We start from the raw sequence: 21,902 nt of genomic DNA on the forward strand, positions 1-21,902 counted from the left end.
AAGAGGGGGCGGCTCCAGGAGAGGCCGGCTTGGCCATCGGGGCCTGAAGCCTGCTGTCTGGGCCCCCGCAGTATCAGACGGAGTGCGTCAGCGGCTGTGTCTGCCCGGACGGGCTGCTGGATGATGGCCGTGGCGGCTGCGTCAAGGAGGATGAGTGCCCGTGTGTGCACAACAAGGACCTGTACTCCTCCGGGGACAAGATCAAGGTGGACTGCAACACCTGGTACGTGGTCTGGCCTGGCGGGAGTGTGTGGTGGGGGCGCGGCGGGGCGTGGTGCGCGCAGATGAGGCCGTGGAGGCCGGGCTCGTGCGCTGCTGGTGGGGTCGTCCCCGTGGCGCCCGTGCGGCCAGGCCGCCCTCTGAGCAGCGGGGAGGACCTGGGCCCCTGCGGCCCCTCCAGACCCCCTTCCTGCTCTCCTCAGCATCTGCCAGCGAGGGCGCTGGGCGTGCACCGAGTCCCTGTGCCACGGCTCCTGCTCCATCTACGGGAGTGGCCACTATGTCACCTTTGACGGGAAGTACTATGATTTCGACGGGCACTGCTCCTACGTGGCTGCTCAGGTGAGGCCCAGTGCACCCTGGCCCTTGTCCCGCGGCCCCGCACCGCACTCTGAGCCGCCGTCAGCCCGGCGAGGGGGCCCCGTTGAAGGGGGTGCGGTTGGGGCCCAGCCCTGCCTCCGTCCTCCCTTTCTGTGACCCTCCCGTGCCTCATAGGGAGCGAGGGGCTTGTGCGTGGGGTTAAGGGCCCTCGCCTCGTGGTGACCGCTCTTACCGAGGAGGGCTGCGTCTGCGTGGAGCCCAGCTGGGGTGGGGCCGGGGGACACCGGTGGCCTGGCTGGTCTGGCTCACGTCCTCTGTGGCCCCCAGGACTACTGCGGCCAGAACTCCTCCTCGGGCTCCTTCAGCATCATCACTGAGAATGTCCCCTGCGGCACCACGGGTGTCACCTGCTCCAAGGCCATCAAAATCTTCTTGGGGGTGAGTGCCGCCGGACCCTGGGGAACGCGTGAGCCCTCACGGCTCCTTGGACGCGGCCAGTGACAGGGCCTCTCCCCGGGGCACAGAGGACGGAGCTGAAGCTGGAGGACAAGCACCGCCTGGTGATTCAGCGGGACACGGGCCACCACGTGGCCTACACCACGCGGGAGGTGGGCCAGTACCTGGTGGTGGAGGCCAGCATCGGCGTCATCGTCATCTGGGACAAGAAGACCACCATCTTCATCAAGCTGGCCCCGTCCTACAAGGTGCGCGGCAGCCCTCACCTGCCTGCCCCCAGGTCCCCCTCAGCCCCCCCCTCAGCCCCCCCGCCCCCCCAGCCCGCTCCCGGAGCCCCCCCCAGCCCCCCCGCGCCCCGCTCTCTGTCTCTGCAGGGCGCGGTGTGCGGGCTGTGCGGGAACTTCGACGGGCGCTCCAGCAACGACTTCACCACGAGGGACCACATGGTGGTGGACAGCGAGCTGGACTTCGGGAACAGCTGGAAAGAGGCCCCCACCTGTCCGGACGTGAGCGTCACCCCGGACCCCTGCGCCCGGAACCCGCACCGCCTCTCCTGGGCGGAGAAGCAATGCAGCATCATCAAGAGCTCGGTCTTCAGTGTCTGTCACAGCAAGGTGGGGGGCCGGGCCTGGGGGCGGGGCCGGGCCTGGGGGCGGGCCGGGCCTGGGGGCGGGGCCGGGGCCCACAGAGCCTTCTCTGGCAGGTGGACCCCAAGCCCTTCTACGAGGCCTGCGTCCACGACTCCTGCTCCTGCGACACGGGCGGGGACTGTGAGTGCTTCTGCTCGGCCGTGGCCTCCTACGCTCAGGAGTGTACTAAGGAGGGGGCCTGCGTGTTCTGGAGGACGCCGGACCTGTGCCGTGAGTGTCCGCCTGTCCTGGAGTGGGGGGCTGCGCTGTGTGGGGACCGCAGTCCTCACCCATGAAGTGATGGGTTATCGGGGTCTCCTTGCCGCCTCCCTGGCCCCAGGGGCTGAGTGTCGCTCCTCAGGGGCCGCGCTGGCCTGGCCTCGGCCCTCCCTGAGTCTGACCCCCGCCCCCGCCCCTGCAGCCGTATTCTGTGACTACTACAACCCCCCAGACGAGTGTGAGTGGCACTATGAGCCCTGTGGGAACCGCAGCTTCGAGACCTGCAGGACCGTCAACGGCCTCCACTCCAACATCTCCGTGTCCTACCTGGAGGGTAAGCGGGCCTTGGCGCGGAGGGACGCCGTCCCCATGCGGCTGGGGACCTGAGGTCCAGGTGGGCCAGGCCCACCGTGCTGCAGAGTGTGTCCCACGAGCTGAGAGAGGCAGAAAGAATCCGGGAGTGGACGGGGCGCCCAGGGAGCTGCAGCTCAGCCCAAGGCGGGGTGTCTCGGACTCCAGGTCTGGCAGACTCTGCAGGGCCTTGGAGCTAACTAGGGGCAGGAGGGAGTGAGCCTGCTCTGGGGAGGGAGCATCCTAGCCCATGGGAAGAACGCAGGGTCAGGAGGCTGGGAGGGGGTACTGGCTGTCCCTTTGGCCATCGGGCAGTGTGTGGGGCCCAGTGTGGGGGGGTCCGGTCCCCGTCCTCTTGTTCCCTGGCCTTCCCGGAGGAGCATCCTGGAGAGAAGGACCTACCGTGGTGGGGACAATGGGTGGGGTCTGGTGGCTGTGGGACCCTCTGCCGTGGCCCAAGCCCCATGCCCCGTGTCCTGTGCCCGCCAGGTTGCTACCCCCGGTGCCCGGAGAAGAGGCCCATCTACGACGAGGACCTGAAGCAATGCGTCACGGCGGACGAATGCGGCTGCTATGTCGGGGACACCCACTACCCACCTGGAGCACCTGTTCCCAGCGAGGAGGACTGCCAGTCTTGGTACCCGAGCTCAGCCCGCTGGGGTCCGTGGGTGCGCCAGACGCGCGTGCACACACACGTGCACACACAGCCACACGCACGCACGCATGCAAGGGCCGACACAGAGCCCCGCGGCACACTGTGGGAGCCAGGCGAGCTCCCGTCCGCGGGCAGAGGATCTGGGGCTGGGCCTGGGGCGCCGAGGGTGGGAGGTGGGGGCCGGGAGGCCGGGAAGGGCACGTCCTCGTGCTCTGCAGCTCGACGCTTGCTTTCCAGCATGTGTACCAACACCTCGAAAGTCGTCTGCCAGCCAGAAGAAGGTGAGCTGCCCCCCGCGTCTACCCCAGCGCAGCGGCCCCCAGGAGAGCCCCCAGGCTGCCTGCTCTGGACTCTGGGGGCAGGGTTCCATCTCGCCCTCCCTGGGCCCGGGGCCCCCCAGGGGCCTTTCCCGGCTCAGAGCCGGCTCTGACTCGCAGCAGCCTCCCCACGCTCGTGACGGCGGCTGAGGCCACCTCTGTGCCCTGATGGGGGGCCCTGTCGGTGGAGTCCCGAGGGGGCGTTGGTCTGGCATTTGTGGGGGCTAAGGGACGCCTGGGGGGTTCTTGAAAGTCTCTGTCCTTTTCCTGCCGTGTTGACCTTGGTCTCTGTCCTGCTCTCCAGGGAAGATTCTCAACTACACCCAGGACGGCTTCTTCTGCTACTGGGAGATCTGTGGCCCCAACGGGACGGTGGAGAGACACTTCAACATCTGTGTATCCACCACCTCCCCGCCGCCTTCCACCACGATCCCCCTCACCTCCAGCACCCCCCTCACCACCACCACCACCCCGACTCCCACCCCTACCCCGACCCCCAGCACAGGTAAGGCCCCAGGGCCACGCATCCCTCACCCCTAGAGCACCTGCCTTGCCCTGAGCCCAGCAAAAGCGGCCCTTCCAGGGGCCGGGAGGGGGGCGGGGGGACGGGTCGCGGTGGGCTCTCACCTCTGCTTATGGGCTGGAGGTGACAATGATGGGCGTCTCAGCTCGGGGGTGTTCCTGGGCCCCTGGCCTTTCACCTTAAGATGCCCGCCGGCATCACAGCCACACCCCCGAGCCCAGACTGCAGTGAAGGACCTGGGGCCACTTCCTGGGGACACTTCCTGGACCAGCAGGGAATACCCCCGAGGCTGTCTCTGAGAAAGCAGACAAATGTCCCAGACTCCCACACGCTCAGTCTCGCTGAGGTGGCAGCCACTGCCGGACAAGCCACTGGGGCGAGGAAAGAGGAAAGGGGAGGAAAGAGGAAGTTGTAGAAATGAAAAAGATTTTTCAACAACTAGCCGCTGACAGGCTTCTTTCCCTCCCCGTTCTCCTGTAGGGCCGACCTCCACCCCAGAAACTCCAGGTAGGTCCCAGGCAGCCCCCATGCCAGGTGGGCCAAGAGGAAAAGGGAACCTTCCAGGAGACCCAGCTGTGGGGCCGGGTGGCCGGTGCCACTCCCTTGTGCAGAGCGGGTGCGCTCAGCGGTCCCTGGGCTTAGTGCCGGGAGCGGACTGGCACTGGGTGAGAGCACTGTCGGGCAGGAGTCCAGACCAGGCCCCTTCCCATGGGCCTCCTCACCGCAATGGGTGACTCTTCCTGGATTTACTTTTTTGGGGCACCGAGGCCGGGGTCTGTCACCCAGGTGTGGCACGAGGGGCTCTTCTGTCTCTGGGGCTCAGCGTTCAGCTGCAGGACCGTGTCCGGCCCTATACTCTCTAAGCTGGCTCTTTGGCCATGATAGGAAGGGCGGTCGTGAAGACTCTGACTTCTCTGAGTCCCAGGGAGCGTCCAGGGTGGGGACCAACCTTGGGTCTTCCTTCCTCAGGGCCGTGCTGTTTCTGGTCCAACTGGATCAACGAGAACCACCCCACCACGCACAGCGATGGTGGAGACCGGGAGACCTTCGACAGCGTCTGCAGGGCCCCTGAGGACATCGAGTGCAGGCTCGCTGTGGAGCCACACCTCAGCTGGGAGCAGGCAGGCCAGAAGGCACAGTGCAATGTCACCTTCGGGTTCATTTGCTACAACGAAGACCAGTTCGGAAACGGGCCATTTGAGGTCTGTTACGACTACGAGATTCGCGTCAATTGCTGCGTGCCGTTGGATGAGTGTCCCCCGTCCACAACCCCAGCCCCCACGACCACTCCCACCACCACCACCACCACTACCTCCACACCTACACCAGAACCCCCGACTACCACCACCACTACCACCACAACCACGCCCACCCCCACGCTGACCACCACGCCCACCTCCACCACCACCACCACCACCACGGTGACTCCGACTTCGACCCCCACCATCAGCACCACCACGGGCACCAAGACCACAACGCCCACCCCGACCACCACCACCACCAGCACGGTGACCCCGACTTGGACCCCCACCATCAGCACCACCACGGGCACCGAGACCACAACGCCCACCCCGACCACCACCACCACCACCACGGTGACCCCGACTTCGACCCCTACCATCAGCACCACCACGGGCACTGAGACCACCACGCCCACCCCGACCACCACGACCACCAGCACGGTGACCCCGACTTGGACCCCCACCATCAGCACCACCACGGGCACCGAGACCACAACACCCACCCCGACCACCACCACCACCAGCACGGTGACCCCGACTTCGACTCCCACCATCAGCACCACCACGGGCACCGAGACCACAACGCCCACCCCGACCACCACCACCACCAGCACGGTGACCCCGACTTCGACTCCCACCATCAGCACCACCACGGGCACCGAGACCACAACGCCCACCCCGACCACCACCACCACCAGCACGGTGACCCCGACTTGGACCCCCACCATCAGCACCACCACGGGCACCGAGACCACAACGCCCACCCCGACCACCACCACCACCACCACGGTGACCCCGACTTGGACCCCCACCATCAGCACCACCACGGGCACCGAGACCACAACGCCCACCCCGACCACCACGCCCACCCCCACGCCCACCATCATACCGACCACCACCAGCACAGGCACAGAGCCCCCGACCACCAGCACCACTACGCCTACCCAAGGATTAAGCACCACAGGGCCAACAGTCCCTCCCTGTGTGCCTCAGTGCGACTGGACAGGCTGGGTGGATTCCGGTAAACCGAACCCTTCTAGACCGGGTGGAGATATTGAACCGATTCAGGGCCTCTGTAAAGAAGGCTGGGCAGCCAACATCTCCTGCAGAGCTGTGATGTTTCCCCACATTTCCATCGAAGAACTTGGGCAAAAGGTGGTGTGCAACCTCTCTGTTGGGCTGGTGTGCAGAAATGAAGACCAGAAGCCAGGGGGCATCGGACAGCCCACCTGCCTCAACTATGAGATCAATGTCGAATGCTGTGTGTGGCCGAACAACTGCACTTCCACGCCGCCTCCTGCCAGCACCCCGACCTTGAACCCCACAATGACTATGACTACAACCACGGGCACCACGACCCCCACCATGACCACCACCACGGGCACCCTGACCCCCACCCACCCTACCACCACCACCACAGGCACCCCGAAGCCGACCCCCACCACGACCACGGGCACCCCAACCACCACACCCATTATCACAACCACCACAGGCACCCCGACATGGACCCCCACCATCAGCACCACCACGGGCACCGAGACCACAATATCCACCCCGACCACCACGGCCACCACCACAGTGACCCCCACTTCGACCCCCACCATCAGCACCACCACGGGCACCGAGACCACAACACCCACCCAGACCACTACCACCACCACCACGGTGACCCCGACTTCGACCCCCACCATCAGCACCACCACGGGCACAGAGACCACAACTCCCATCCCAACCACCACCACCACAGTGACCCCGACTTCGACCCCCACCATCAGCACCATCACGGGCACCGAGACCACAACACCCACCCCGACCACCACCACCACCACAGTGACCCCGACTTCGACCTCCACCATCAGCACCACCACGGGCACCGAGACCACAACACCCACCCCGACCACCACCACCACCACCACAGTTAATCCCATTTCGACCCCCACCATCAGCACCACCACGGGGCCCAAGACCACAACGCCCACCCCGACCACCACAACCACCAGCACGGTGACCCCGACTTCGACTCCTACCATCAGCACCACCACGGGCACCGAGACCACAACGCCCACCCCGACCACCACGACCACCACCACAGTTCCCCCGACTTCGACCCCCACCATCAGCACCACCACGGGCACCGAGACCACAACGCCCACCCCGACCACCACGACCACCACCACAGTTCCCCCGACTTCGACCCCCACCATCAGCACCACCACGGGCACCGAGACCACAACACCCACCCCGACCACCACCACCACCACCACAGTTACTCCCATTTCGACCCCCACCATCAGCACCACCACAGGCACCGAGACCACAACGCCCACCCCGACCACCACCACCACCACCACAGTTCCCCCGACTTCGACCCCCACCATCAGCACCACCACGGGCACCGAGACCACAACACCCACCCCGACCACCACCACCACCACCACAGTTCCCCCGACTTCGACCCCCACCATCAGCACCACCACGGGCACCGAGACCACAACACCCACCCCGACCACCACAACCACCAGCACGGTGACCCCGACTTCGACTCCTACCATCAGCACCACCACAGGCACTGAGACCACAACTCCCATCCCGACCACCACCACCACCACAGTGACCCCGACTTCGACCCCCACCATCAGCACCACCACGGGCACCGAGACCACAACGCCCACCCCAACCACCACGACCACCACCACAGTGACCCCCACTTCGACCCCCACCATCAGCACCACCACAGGCACCGAGACCACAACGCCCACCCCAACCACCACGACCACCACCACAGTTCCCCCGACTTCGACCCCCACCATCAGCACCACCACGGGCACCGAGACCACAACACCCACCCCGACCACCACAACCACCAGCACGGTGACCCCGACTTCGACTCCTACCATCAGCACCACCACAGGCACTGAGACCACAACTCCCATCCCGACCACCACCACCACCACAGTGACCCCGACTTCGACCCCCACCATCAGCACCACCACGGGCACCGAGACCACAACGCCCACCCCAACCACCACGACCACCACCACAGTGACCCCCACTTCGACCCCCACCATCAGCACCACCACAGGCACCGAGACCACAACGCCCACCCCAACCACCACGACCACCACCACAGTTCCCCCGACTTCGACCCCCACCATCAGCACCACCACGGGCACCGAGACCACAACACCCACCCCGACCACCACAACCACCAGCACGGTGACCCCGACTTCGACTCCTACCATCAGCACCACCACAGGCACTGAGACCACAACTCCCATCCCGACCACCACCACCACCACAGTGACCCCGACTTCGACCCCCACCATCAGCACCACCACGGGCACCGAGACCACAACGCCCACCACAACCACCACGACCACCACCACAGTGACCCCCACTTCGACCCCCACCATCAGCACCACCACAGGCACCGAGACCACAACGCCCACCCCAACCACCACGACCACCACCACAGTTCCCCCGACTTCGACCCCCACCATCAGCACCACCACGGGCACCGAGACCACAACACCCACCCCGACCACCACAACCACCAGCACGGTGACCCCGACTTCGACTCCTACCATCAGCACCACCACAGGCACCGAGACCACAACTCCCATCCTGACCACCACCACCACCACAGTGACCCCGACTTCGACCCCCACCATCAGCACCACCACGGGCACCGAGACCACAACACCCACCCCGACCACCACCACCACCACCACAGTTCCCCCGACTTCGACCCCCACCATCAGCACCACCACGGGCACCAAGACCACAACGCCCACCCCGACCACCACGACCACCACCACAGTTCCCCCGACTTCGACCCCCACCATCAGCACCACCACAGGCACCGAGACCACAACGCCCACCCCGACCACCACCACCACCACCACAGTTACTCCCATTTCGACCCCCACCATCAGCACCACCACAGGCACCGAGACCACAACGCCCACCCCGACCACCACCACCACCACCACAGTTACTCCCATTTCGACCCCCACCATCAGCACCACCACAGGCACTGAGACCACAACGCCCACCCCGACCACCACGAGCACCACAGTTCCCCCGACTTCGACCCCCACCATCAGCACCACCACGGGCACCAAGACCACAACACCCACCCCGACCACCACCACCACCACCACAGTTCCCCCGACTTCGACCCCCACCATCAGCACCACCACAGGCACCGAGACCACAACGCCCACCCCGACCACCACGACCACCACCACAGTTCCCCCGACTTCGACCCCCACCATCAGCACCACCACGGGCACCGAGACCACAACGCCCACCCCGACCACCACCACCACCACCACAGTTCCCCCGACTTCGACCCCCACCATCAGCACCACCACGGGCACCGAGACCACAACACCCACCCCGACCACTACCACCACCACCACAGTTCCCCCGACTTCGACCCCCACCATCAGCACCACCACGGGCACCGAGACCACAACACCCACCCCGACCACCACCACCACCACCACAGTTCCCCCGACTTCGACCCCCACCATCAGCACCACCACGGGCACCGAGACCACAACGCCCACCCCGACCACCACCACCACCACCACAGTTCCCCCGACTTCGACCCCCACCATCAGCACCACCACGGGCACCGAGACCACAACGCCCACCCCGACCACCACCACCACCACCACAGTTCCCCCGACTTCGACCCCCACCATCAGCACCACCACGGGCACCGAGACCACAACACCCACCCCGACCACCACCACCACCACCACAGTTCCCCCGACTTCGACCCCCACCATCAGCACCACCACGGGCACCAAGACCACAACGACCACCCCGACCACCACCACCACCACAGTTCCCCCCACTTCGACCCCCACCATCAGCACCACCATGGGCACCGAGACCACAACGTCCACCCCGACCACCACCACCACCACAGTTCCCCCCACTTCGACCCCCACCATCAGCACCACCACGGGCACCGAGACCACAACTCCCATCCTGACAACGACCACCACCACAGTGACCCCGACTTCGACCCCCACCGTCAGCACCACCACGGGCACTGAGACCACAACACTCACCCCGACCACCACGACCACCACCACAGTGACCCCGACTTCGACCCCCACCATCAGCACCAGCACAGGCTCTACACCCGCAGGTAAGACCACCATCCCCAAACCCCGCCCTGAGCCCTCCTTTCCTTCAAACTCTCACCTTTCCTGCTTCCACAGAATCAACTACGCTTCTGACCAGCACGACAGCCATCGTGGAGATTTCGAGCACACTCTCGCCCTCTCCGCCAACCGAACCGAAGGGCACCACCACGGGGGGTACCTCTGCCTCTCCTCTGCCCTCGCCCGGGAGCAGCACTCCAGGCACGTAATCGGCACGGAGACTGTGTGCTTGTGGTGTGCTCAGGCCCCTTAGTCTAGGCGAGCGAGCTTTCCTGCCAGGGAGCCATACGGCTTCTCACATGTGAGGTGATGCCCCCCCGCGCTGCCCGGGGAGAGGGGTGCCCCAGCGAGGGTCTGGCATGCCTCGCTTGCATGGCAGGCTGGCCGCTGAGCTGCTGACCGTCAGGCCGTGTGTGAGCGGCAGAGATGAGGGCTCCCCACTGCCCCCCTAAGGTGTCTTTCCACAGGCACAGCTGCCCGAGGTCCTTGTTCCTCGGTCCTTGGCAGTGTGATGGGCACCAGGGCAAAGCAGCCTAGGGAGGGGGCCCCACTGTGGCATGTGGGGCCGGTGGGGAAAGGAGGCTGCCGGCCAGGTGCCCTAGGGACCCTCCTTCTGTCCCCCACTTGTGCCTGCACCTCCCGGTAGGCCTTCGGAGGGCAGCTGAGATCAGCACGATCTCAGCGGGACCGATGTTGTGATGACGGCTTCCGCCTCCCCGCCGTGGACCTAACACTGTAGAACGGTGGGCCCTGCGCTCCTTGCCCTCCCTCGAGGCCGAGAGCCAGGAGAGTGGACTACGGCCTTTCCACGCCACGTGCCACGCCTCGAGCGGGTTTTTTTGCCTGATTTGCTTGATTTGCCATCAGGCTCCTTTGGCCTCTCAGAGAGCCGTGCCGTCAGCTCCGCCCTGAACTCTCCATTCCTACAGGCCCGCAGACCTCTGCTCCCACCTCCTCGAAGACCACACCCACCAGCGAGACCAGCACCGGGCCCCCCTCGCCCACCCCGGGGACCCCCTCCACACCCACTCCTACGACTGTGTCCACGACCACCACAGGAACCCCCACGCCGCCCACGCCTTCCAGGCCCCCGACCGCCAGCACCACGACCGCCTATGTGCCCACCCCCACCCTGACCCCGATCTCCACCCCCAACGTCATTGTGAGCACGGGCCCGGTCAGGTCCTCCACTCAGGTCCGCTGCTGCGTTTTGAACGAAACATACTTCGCACCAGGTACCCCAGCTTCTCACTTGGGCTCTCTGGTGACCGGCTGGTGGGGCTTCGGCCTCTGCTTTTCCAGGGGTGAGGGGTCAGGTGTGAGTTGAAACCAGGGGCTTGTGGGGGAAGCTGGATGCTGGGTGTGGGTGGCTGTCCCTGTGGTCAGCCCCCTTTGCTGCAGCCGTGTGTCAGGGGCGTGGGGGTGGGTGGCCTCGTGGGGACGCGCCTGCACAGCCCGGTGGCCAGTGCTGTCTGGACAGTGGAGAACTGGCCTCTCCCCCCGCAGGCGAGATGGTGTACAATGGCACGCACGGGGATACCTGCTACTATGCAAACTGCTCGGTGTCCTGCACCATCGAGATCTTCAACTGGTCATGCCCGTCCACGCCCTCCCCGGCACCCACCCCCTCCAAGCCGACACCTACCTCAACACCCAAACCACCCACGCCCACGGCATCGAGCACAGTGGTCACCACCAAGCCCCCTGCGTGCCCGGACTTTGATCCTCCCAGACAGGTCAGTGTGCCATGGGCCAGTTTTTGTCCCATTGGCACCAAGCACGCACACTGGGCCACCAGGCGTCTGGAGCCCAGGTGCTGCCTTTCCGCGGGTCACCCCAAGGCGCCCCCGTCTCTGTGGCTGCACCACTGGCCTTGTGGGCGCAGAGTCCGCTGGAGCCCCTGCGTCTCCCCCAACCTCCCTCGCCGCAGGGAGCCGGCTGGCAGTGAGCTGCGTCCCGCACGGGGTGCCCGGTGGCTCGGCCTCCGGCGGGGGTGGGAGGGGGTCCCGGCCGGTGCCCCTGACCCGCGCCCTCCCGCCGCAGGAGAACGAGAAGTGGTGGTTGTGTAACTGCACCATGGCGATCTGCAAGTACAACAACACCGTGGAGCTCGTGGAGGTGGAGTGCGAGGTCCCGCCCGAGCCCACCTGCGCCAACGGGCTCCCGCCCACGCTCGTCCACAGCCCCGACGAGTGCTGCCCGCACTGGGAGTGCGACTGTAGGTCCCCCGAGGCGCGGGACCCTCGGTGGGGAGGGTGGCCGCAGGGTCTGAGGCCCTCGGGTGCCGGGCCGGGCCGGATGCCGTGGCTGCCTGCGGGGGGCTTCCTGCTCGCTGCCCCTCCCCGGCAGAGGGTCCGGGGCAGGGAGGGCCTCGCCTGGGGGAGCACGGCCGCCCCTGCAGAACGGCGCTGCTCCCGGGGCTGGGGGAGCAGAGCTGGGCTCAGAGTCCGGGACTTCTGGCTCCAAAGCGAGGCTCCGTCCCACAGAACGGGCTTGGACGCCCTGCGCACCCCGGGAACCGGGGTTCCTGCTCCTGGTGCCCGTCCGGCCGGGGCTCCCGCCGGCTCCTGCCCCCAGCGCCGCCCGGGCCCGGGGCTCGGCGTGGCTCAGCGGCGCGTCCTCCGCAGGCTACTGCGCGGGCTGGGGGGACCCCCACTACGTCACGTTCGACGGGCTGTACTACAGCTACCAAGGAAACTGCACGTACGTGCTCGTGGAGGAGATCACCCCCACGCTCGGCAACTTCGGCGTCTACATTGACAACTACCACTGCGACGTCAACGACCGGGTGTCCTGCCCCCGCACACTCATGGTGCGCTACCAGTCCCAGGAGGTTCTCGTCAAGACCCTGCAGATGATGCCCATCAAGGTCCAGGTGAGCGGCCAGGTCGGGGACACGCACGCGGGCTGCACCGTGCGCCGGCGCCCTCGCTCGGTGGTGGACCGCGCTGTCCCCTGACCTCCCCGTTCATGTGCCACCACCAGCCCGAGCCCCAGGTCTCTGGGAGGAGTCCCCTTCCCGAGCACGGTGCTGGACACACACTCGCGTGGGCCTGCTTATGTCCTGGAGCCGGGAGCCGCACCCTCAGCCCCGGCGTCTCCGGGGCCTCTGAGTGCAATGTCCTTGCGACCTCCCCCGGGGACCAGCCAGGACAAGTCTGGCGAGAGCGATGGAAATGAAGCGGGAAAGGGACCAGGGCAGGTGCCAGGGGGCCGGGGGGCAGGCTGAGGTCCGCCCACTGGACGCACCGGCCTGAAAACAGGCAGGGGTGGGGTGATCCCAGGTGCCCTAGGAGGTCTCGGCTTGCCCCGACTCACCCCTCTCAGACCCACGAGGCTCTGTTTCCCAAGTGGCCAGGTTGAGGCCAGCTGAGGGTCCCCCACACCTGCCCGCTGGCCGTCCTGACCCCACGTGCGGTCACAGGTGCAGGTCAACAGGCAGGTCGTGGCCCTACCCTACATGAAGAACGAGCTGCACGTGTACCAGTCGGGCATCAACTACGTGGTGGAGATCTCCAAGCTGGGCGCCCTCATCGCGTACAATGGGCTTTCCTTCTCCATCACGCTGCCCCACCACCTGTTTGGCAACAACACCAAGGGCCAGTGCGGTGAGCCAGGAGGGCAGCTCGGAGGTGGGGGTGCTGGGTGTGAGCACCTGCCAGCCCAGCCGTGGTTCTCCCGCTCCCGGCTCGGGGCCCCGTGGGAAGAGGCCGATGGGAGTCTTGTCCCGTCTGTGCCCTTGGCCCCGGCCTGACGGTCTCCGGGGGCCCCGGGCTGGAGAGGGGGAGGGTCCGGGGGCTGGTGTGTACGACACGGGCTCCCTCCCCACACAGGCACGTGCACCAACAACACCGCGGACGACTGCATGCTGCCCAGTGGGGAGGTCGTGTCCGACTGCGAGTTGGCGGCTGACCAGTGGGTGGTGAACGACCCCTCCAAGCCACACTGTCCCCACACCAGCGTCACCACCAAGCGTCCGGCCGTCACACCGCCAGGGGCCGGCACCACCTCCCGCAAGGACTGCGCCTCTCCTCTCTGCGAGCTCATCAGAGACAGGTGCCCCTGTGGTCCCTTGCGAGCTGCGGGGTCAGGGTCTCGGGGAGCGGTGGCCTCTCGTGCTGCGCCCCCGTCTACAAAGAGGAGCTGAGGCCCAGGGTTGAGCATGGGGCCGGGACGTCCGGGGCAGTCAGGGTGCCGTGGGCAGGTGCTGGGTCGTGGAGGGCCCAGGTCTGGGGCTTCTCACGTCTACTGGGCTGAGCTGTCTTGTCACATAGCCCTGCGCCTTTTCTGACCTCCCGATCTCTCCTGCCTCGGTGGGACTGGCGGAGCTGCAGGCCGCAGGGAGAGCGGCTGCCGGGGGCCAGGCCAAGCGCTCAGGGATGGGATCTGGGAGAAAGCCCAGAGCAAGCGGCCATCGAGCAAGGGCCTTGTCCCCGGAGCTGTGCGAGTTGGGTCTGGGGGACCGTCTGCTGGGGTTGCAGGCGGGGGTGCCGACACCTGGAAGCCACTGAGCTTGGAGCCCCCCTCCACCCCCCAGGCTGGTCCCCCTTCCCTGAGGTCGCGCTGTCACTCCCTGGACACTGTTCTCCCACGGGCGCCTGTTTTGGGGGGATGCAAGCTGAGCCAGGCTCCGGGAGGGCCTCCGGGTGGAGGCGCTGGGCGGGCAGGGAGGGCCGGCCCGAGCATGACCCGCCCCTCCCCCACAGCTTGTTCGCCCCGTGCCATGCCGTGGTGCCCCCCAAGCACTACTACGAGGCCTGCATGTTCGACAGCTGCTTTGTGCCCGGTTCGGGCCTGGAGTGTGCCAGCCTGCAGGCCTACGCCACCCTCTGTGCCCAGGCCAACATCTGTGTCGACTGGAGGAACCACACCCACGGGGTCTGCTGTGCGTGTCCCCCCCCCCCACACCTGTGGCCCCGTGGGCCCGACGGGCCTCCGGGCTTCCCTGGGTGCCGTGTCTGGCCTGAAGCCACGCGAGGGGTGGGAGGGCCGGGTGGGCAGGGAGCGCACGCAGGCCTGGGCCTCGGGGCGGGAAGAAGGGTGGGCTGGGGGTGCCGGGGGCCTGGGGCTCCAGCCAACCTGGCTAGGCACCTGGGCACCTGCGTCCCAGCTCAGGGATGGCGTAGGGGGCTGAGGCGGGCAGCGCTGGGCGGCTGGTTGCCCTCGGCGGGTGCAGGAGAGGCTGGGCAGGCCTGTCCCTCCCAGGGAGCCCGCGGGCCCCTTCCTCCGGACTCCGGCTCCTGATTCCCTCTCCCTCCCGCAGCGATGACGTGCCCGCCTCACAGGGAGTACCGGGCCTGTGGCCCCGCAGATGAGCCCTCCTGCGAGTCTAGTGCAGCTGCTCTAAGGTGCGCAGGGACAGCCGGCTCGCCCCGCGGGCGTGCGCCGGGGTGGCAGAGGCCGTCGGGGCGTCGCGGTCCCGCGTGCCTGGCCCCCGCCTGTGCACACACCCGTCTCGTGATGCCCTTCCCCCAGGCCCACAGCGCAGAAGAACGCCCGCCTGGTGGAAGGCTGCTTCTGTCCTGAGGGCACCATGAACTACGCCCCGGGGTTCGATGTCTGCGTGGAGATGTGTGGTATGGCGCCCACCCACGTGGCTCGGTGACACCCCCCCGGGTCCTGCGGCTCCGGGCTCCGCTAATGGACTTGTGTTCTCTCCCTTCCCAGGCTGCGTGGGACCTGACGACGTGCCCAGAAAGGTCGGCCCTTCCTCCCGGTGCTGGGATGGGACTCACCACACACCTGGAGTCTGGGGGGCTAGGGCGGGTCGCACACAGGAACCTGGGCGTCTCAAACCCTGTGTCATGTCGTTCAAGTCCTGGAGGGCTGAGCCAGCAGGGGTGTCCCCTGGGTGCCCCCCACCCCCCACCCATCTCCCACCCTGCCACTCCGTCCCCCCTTCCTCCTTCCCTCTCTTTCTTTCCCTCCTTCTACACATCCACGCCCTCACGCAGCCATCCTCTATCCCTTTGTCTGTCCAACCGTCCACCCACCCCTCGATCGTCAGATGCTCTGTCCAAACCCAACATGACATCTTGGCCATGGCGGTGTTGTCTGTGTCTCCCACGTGTGGTGGATTCCTCAGTTCTAGCCCATGAACCACCCCCCCCACACGTGTGGCGATTTGCCGTGTGCCAGGCCCGTGGGGGTAAATGCTAGGAGTGGGTCATGGCTGTGGTGTCAGGGATGCGGCCCCGTGTGCGGGGAGGCGGGGAGGGCACAGGTGTCCCCCAGGACCCTCGGCACCACGCCCGCCATAGTGCTCCCTCCCGGCTGAGTGCTGGCGCCTGGCGGGCAGCCCCAGCGTGGGGGTGAGGGGGGCGAGGGGGGCAGGCGCTGTGACCCCTGCCCACCTACTCTCTCCCCCCAGTTCGGAGAGCACTTTGAGTTCGACTGCAAGGACTGTGTGTGCCTGGAGGGTGGCCGTGGCATCATCTGCGAGCCCAAGGAGTGCCGCCAGGAGCCGGTCACGTGCACGGAGGACGGCACCTACCCGCTCACCGAGGTCAACCCCGCCGACACCTGCTGTAACATCACGTCCTGCAGTAAGGGCCCTGGCGCCGTCCTCACCTCCCCACCAAGCGCGCGCGCCTCTGACCTGGGGGCCCGCGGGGGCTGGGCCAGCAGGGCGCGTCCCCCCGAGCTGCGTGTGGAAGGGGGCCGCGGCCTGCAGGCCTGCCCTTCCTACCGCGTCCTCCCGTCCCCCGCAGAGTGCAACACCAGCTTGTGCAAGGGGAAACCGCCCAAGTGCCCGCTGGGCTTTGACGTGAGCAGCGAGACCAGACCCGGGAAGTGCTGCCCATCGTACTCTTGCGGTCAGCGGGGCCTGGCGGTCGGGGAGCCGCGGGGGGGTCGCCCCACACGGTACACATGCGCAGCCCAGGCCTGAGGGCCCGTGTGTCGGCTGTGGGGCCGGGCAGGCCCTCCTGACCCATGTCCCCATTCTCTTCCTCCAGTGCCCAAGGGGGTGTGCGTTCACGGGAACGCTGAGTACCAGGTGAGGCCTGGGCCGAGGGGCAGGCAGAGTGCCCGGGGGGCGGGTGCCCACCCTGGGACTTCCACGCTGTGTGTCGGGCCTGCGGACGACCCTCCTGCAGCAGGCGGGAAGCGTGGGAGGGGCCCCGGCCTCACCGGCCTCCCTGCGCCCCCAGCCCGGGTCTCCAGTGTACTCCTCCAAGTGCGAGGACTGTGTCTGCACCAACCGCACGGACAGCAGCACGCAGCTCAACATCATCTCCTGCACCCACGTGCACTGCGACGACACCTGCAGCCCCGTAAGCCGCCCCCGCCCCTGATGGCCCCCCACCCGGCTCCCGGCTCCTCTCCTGCCCGCGCCGACCTGAGTGTGCGTGTCCCGCAGGGTTTTGAGCTGGTGGATGTGCCCGGGCAGTGCTGCGGCAAGTGTCAGCAGACCCACTGCATCATCAAGAGACCCGGCACGGAGACCATCATCCTGAAGGTGCGTGGGGAGCCCCAGCGGCTCGCAGCGGGCACGTCCTGCCTCTCCACACGGGCGGGGGCGGGGCCGACCCAGAGCCAGCGGCGGGGCCTGGGACCACTCCTGTGTCCCCAGCAGGGTCTCTGCTGGGTTGGGTGCGGCTTTATGAGGTCCTGGGGCGGCCATGACCAGGGACTACAGACGAGGGCTGGAAGCACAGGGAGAGGCTGACTCTTGCCCCCCGGAGAGTCCGATGCCAAGATCAAGGGGTGGCCCTGCCCCCTGCAAAGGCTCTGGGGCTCCAGGCCGCCCTGGCTTTGTCGCCACATCCGTGCACTCTCTGCCCCCCTTCCCGTGGCCCCTGCTCTCTGCAAGGACACTGGTGGCGGGATTAAGGGCCGCCTGTGTCATCCAGGACGGTCTGCTCTCCGGACCTCTAACTTTGTCACATCTAGAAACATGTTTCTCTGCACGAGGGCCCATCGGCAGGTGCCAGCGGTTAGGGTGTGGATGTGTCTGTGGACTGCAGGCTGGCGGTTGTCCCGGGGCCCCTCCTGGGTGTCCCCTGCCTGGTGGCTTGGGGCCCGCCGGCCGGGTGTCCTGCTGTCCCTCACCACACCGCCCTCTGCCCTGCAGCCCGGGGACATACGTCACGACCCCACAAACAACTGCACCTTCTTCAGCTGCGTGAACGTCCACAACCAGCTCATCTCCTCCGTGTCCAACATCACCTGCCCCGACTTCGACCCCAGCATCTGCTTCCCAGTGAGTGGGGGTCCCCAGGGGCAGTCTGGTCCTGGGCCCTCCACACCCCGTGCTGCTCAGGGGGCTGCTCACTGTTGGGGGGTGGTCCTGGGTCCTACGCCTACTTTCCTTCCCTCCAGGGCTCCATCACGCTCATGCCCAATGGATGCTGCAGGAAATGTGAGTGCTGGCGGCCGGGCGGGGGCGGTCCAGCCGGGACCCTGGAGGGGGAGAGGCACAGGGGACGGCGTCTGTGCCTCTGCCCACTGGACGCTGAATTTGAGGGCATCATCCGGGGTGCCTGCGGGCTGGGGGGCAGTCGAGGCCTGATGCGATTGGGGAGGGAGAAGCAGCCGTAGGGGGGAAGCCGTGGGCCCCTGGAGGTGTGGGGAGCCCCTGCCCCGAGCTCCTCCAGAGCACCCGCCCGCTCCTGCCAGGCGTCCCTCGGAATGAGACCAGGATCTTCTGTTCCACCGTCCCCATGACCAAGGAGATTTCTCACTCCGGCTGCACCAAGAGGGTCGTGATGAATTCCTGCTCTGGGTCCTGCGGGACCTCCGTCAAGTGAGGCCCAGGCCCGGTGGGGGGGCGGGGGGCGGGATTCCCACGCCTGGGAGCGGCTCCTCACCGCGGCCCTCCCCCCCGCCCCAGGTACTCGGCCGAGGCCCAGGCCCTGGACCACCAGTGCTCCTGCTGCAAGGAGGGGCGCACCAGCCGGCGGGAGGTAGAGCTGAGCTGCCCGGACGGCAGCTCGCGGAAGCACAGCTACACCCACATCGAGAGCTGCTCCTGCCAGGACACCGTGTGCGGGCTCCCGCGGGCTCAGCGCAGGGCCCCCGGCCGTGAGCGGCGCGCCAGCCCCTGGGGCCTGCACCCGGGGAGGGACTGAGTGCGGTCCCGCCGTCCAGGCCCCCCCCGCCCCCCCGCACGCCGCCCTCCCGCGGGCCTCTGAGCTTCCTCACCGAGCGGCCTCCTCTCGGCCGATATTTATTTTCTGAGTCTTTGTTCGATTCTTCACTTTCCCAAATAAACTTGGGCAGACGCTGTGCTGGTGTGTTTCAGTGGGGGCCGGGCTCTGGGTGGCTGCGGTGGGGTGAGCGGGTGAGAAGGCCCGGGGGGACAACCCCAGTGACCGCCTTCCCCAGGTCACCTGCGGAAGCCCCGTCCTGTCCTGCTCTTGGCGCGTCGCAGCCACCTCCGGGAGGACTTCCAGCCTTGACTGCATGAAAGGGCTGTCCGGTGTCTTATAGGCTCGGGGCGTGTGTGCACGTGTGACTCGAGTGGGAACATGCACACGTTTGCATCTGTGTGAGGGGACCGTGCCAGGCCCTGGGCCTCTCTGCTGCGAAGAGCTATGTTCTTGGTCCACGACCGGGGCAGCAAGCCGGCTCCGCTGCCGAGGCGGGCCTGGCGGGTCTCTCCTCCCGCTGGGCGTGCCCACAGGGCCACCAGCCCCTAGACCCACTCGCGGAAGTTCAGGTCGGCTCTGTGGATGCCGGCGGGAGGCTGGCCTTGAGTGCGCGTGGCACCGCCTGGCCACCTGCCTGTGGGTATTTGGGAAGCGGTTGGGGGAGCTGAGCCACCAACAGGGGAATTTTAAGGAAGGGGCTCCTCTGGTCCTTTTCCAACAGAGTGCCAGTCTGCTGGGCTGTCTGGGTGGTCGTGGAGAGAGCTGGACCTGAGCCGGAGCTCGCAAGGTCGGGCGGGGGCCTGCTGTGTGTTCTGAGGGGGCAGACCCCCAGCCTGACCGGCAGGCGAGGGCGTCGGGTGAAGTCACCTGCGAGCACCGCCGGAGCCTGAGGGGAGGCCCCCAGGGTGATCCCCCTACGAGTCCGCTGCCGTTTACCTTGACCGAATGGAGGCTCTCTGGGAGGCTGGTGCCCACGGTGGGCTCCGCGATGCTGGGGGCCGGTGAGGGCTTGCACTGGGGAGACCGGAGCCCCCCTCCTCTGCACTCACTGCATCCCTAGGAGCCAGCTGAGCTCTCCCCGACCTGCCCCCGCCCGACCCAGGGAGCGCTGTGATGGGCAGTCAGTATTCGTCTGCACGAGACCCTGGGACCCACAACCCTGGGACCCGTGGGACAGTCCAAGGGCCTCCTGGCCTGGGGGTGGGGCCCAGAAGTCCCGGCACAGCTCCCTCTGGTGATGGCAGGAGCCCGCATCGTCCCTGGCCAAGACCTGTGGACTTTCCAGGGGGTTGGTGGCCCGGGCTGGCCTTGCAGCCGCCAAGTGACCTCCTGGAGCAGGAGGTCTGCTGAGGGCACGGGGTGGGGGCTCCCAGGCTCTGCTGTGTGGCCGGCCGCGAGGAGGCTCTGGGAGCATCAGAACCAGCCTTTCTGTAAAGCGGTCATCGGTCATCGTATCTCTCCCGCGGCTCGCGCCTGTTCCGAGGTCCAGGCCCCCAGCCCCGGGGCCTCGAGGGCCTTGAGCTCCCGCAGCTCCTGGAGCGAGGTGCGTTCCGTGGACGCGGAGCCGGGCTCCTGGCCTGTCCTGGCAGTGGGTCACTGCTGCCCTGCCTGGCTGAGCGCCTCTGGCCGGACCACCTGCAGGACAAGAACGGGGGGGCTCGTGGCCTGCATCCGGTTGGGAGGACGGTCAGCCTTGGGCCAGCGTCCTCATCCACCTCCTGGCTCTCCAGCTGCGAGGTGGGGGCTCTGGGCGACCAGCGGCGGGTCGCATCCACCCGAGGGACGCGTGGACGCTGTGTGCCCTGCGCGGCAGTCTGGCCCTGCCCGAGCCCGTGGGTTGGGGGAGCTCTTCGCGTCTTACAGGACGCCCCTTCTGCTCCCTCTGTGTCCGTGAGGGCCCTGCTGGGGATGCCCTCTGCCCAGGAGCAAGCGCCTTGGCTGTGCCCGCCCAGCCCTCTGCCCCGCTGCTTCCTGGCCTCGGCTCTCCAGCTGAGGGTCCCCGAGCCTGCTCTTTGGGGGCCTCGCACTGCTCCAGGCCTGGTTTCCAGCCAGGAAGGGGTCCGTGTGGAGACCCCAGTGTGGAGGCCACCCTCGCCCCACCGTGGGCTCTCCTCCTGTGCCCTGACAGCCTGGGTCCCACTGGAGATGCGGCTCTGTGCCCGGCCTCTTGCAGCCTTTGGGTGCAGCAGACCACAGGGGCCGGGCCTCAGATGTGCTCGATCCCGCGTGCGGGGGACCCAGCCTGGTGCCCTGCTGTCAAGCTGGGGCTTCTCAGTGAGGGCTCAGCAGAGCAGGGGCCCAGCGCGCCCCAGACCCTCGCCCTGCCGGCCCAGCCAGGACGCTCTGTTTGGGGTCCCTCTGCCCAGAACCAGACGGGCAGAGGCTGGAGCGTCCTCTTCAGAGGAGGAGGGTGGGTGCAGGGGAAGGGGGTGAGAGGCAGTGAGGGAGGGGCTCCGGTCCCGTCCGGCTCTACTGTCTTCCTCCTCCGGCCCACGGCCCCGAGCTGCGTTGTCCCGGGGCTCGGCGGGGACGCGGGACCCGGACCAAGGGCCAGGGGGCAGTTGCTCCTGCTGCCCGAGGGTGCTCTGGGGCCAGGGGGCCGGGCCGCCCAGGGCTTGACGTGGTGTCCAGAGGTTAGGGCCTGTCTTGGCCACACTGGCCTACGTTGTCTGTCCACACGCGTCCCCTAGATTCGA

The 21,902-nt window shown here is 67.3% G+C and overlaps 1 protein-coding gene across 1 annotated transcript in view; it reads left to right on the forward strand.

Annotated features, from left to right (window-relative positions):
- MUC2 (mucin 2, oligomeric mucus/gel-forming) overlaps positions 1-21,902 on the forward strand; it is a gene marked incomplete at both ends in the record, with an annotated part of 32,824 nt that overhangs the window by 6,784 nt on the left and 4,138 nt on the right. Inside the window, 33 exons of the mRNA XM_080817863.1 lie at positions 72-223; positions 423-561; positions 868-978; positions 1,065-1,244; positions 1,371-1,610; positions 1,700-1,856; positions 2,047-2,178; positions 2,685-2,832; positions 3,088-3,131; positions 3,472-3,672; positions 4,660-10,098; positions 10,172-10,270; positions 11,044-11,349; positions 11,621-11,850; positions 12,158-12,332; positions 12,742-12,989; positions 13,539-13,722; positions 13,948-14,170; positions 14,821-14,999; positions 15,378-15,446; positions 15,598-15,690; positions 15,782-15,813; positions 16,485-16,659; positions 16,825-16,929; positions 17,071-17,111; positions 17,266-17,388; positions 17,475-17,573; positions 18,189-18,317; positions 18,437-18,593; positions 18,734-18,860; positions 18,948-19,138; positions 20,696-20,749; positions 20,848-21,038. Of these exons, the coding sequence (XP_080673989.1) occupies positions 72-223; positions 423-561; positions 868-978; positions 1,065-1,244; positions 1,371-1,610; positions 1,700-1,856; positions 2,047-2,178; positions 2,685-2,832; positions 3,088-3,131; positions 3,472-3,672; positions 4,660-10,098; positions 10,172-10,270; positions 11,044-11,349; positions 11,621-11,850; positions 12,158-12,332; positions 12,742-12,989; positions 13,539-13,722; positions 13,948-14,170; positions 14,821-14,999; positions 15,378-15,446; positions 15,598-15,690; positions 15,782-15,813; positions 16,485-16,659; positions 16,825-16,929; positions 17,071-17,111; positions 17,266-17,388; positions 17,475-17,573; positions 18,189-18,317; positions 18,437-18,593; positions 18,734-18,860; positions 18,948-19,138; positions 20,696-20,749; positions 20,848-21,038 (10,173 nt within the window). The remainder of the gene's footprint in view (positions 1-71; positions 224-422; positions 562-867; positions 979-1,064; positions 1,245-1,370; positions 1,611-1,699; positions 1,857-2,046; positions 2,179-2,684; positions 2,833-3,087; positions 3,132-3,471; positions 3,673-4,659; positions 10,099-10,171; positions 10,271-11,043; positions 11,350-11,620; positions 11,851-12,157; positions 12,333-12,741; positions 12,990-13,538; positions 13,723-13,947; positions 14,171-14,820; positions 15,000-15,377; positions 15,447-15,597; positions 15,691-15,781; positions 15,814-16,484; positions 16,660-16,824; positions 16,930-17,070; positions 17,112-17,265; positions 17,389-17,474; positions 17,574-18,188; positions 18,318-18,436; positions 18,594-18,733; positions 18,861-18,947; positions 19,139-20,695; positions 20,750-20,847; positions 21,039-21,902) is intronic.

Source organism: Martes martes, assembly GCF_963455335.1.
Source record: "Martes martes genome assembly, chromosome: 10".
Lineage (NCBI taxonomy): Eukaryota > Metazoa > Chordata > Mammalia > Carnivora > Mustelidae > Martes > Martes martes.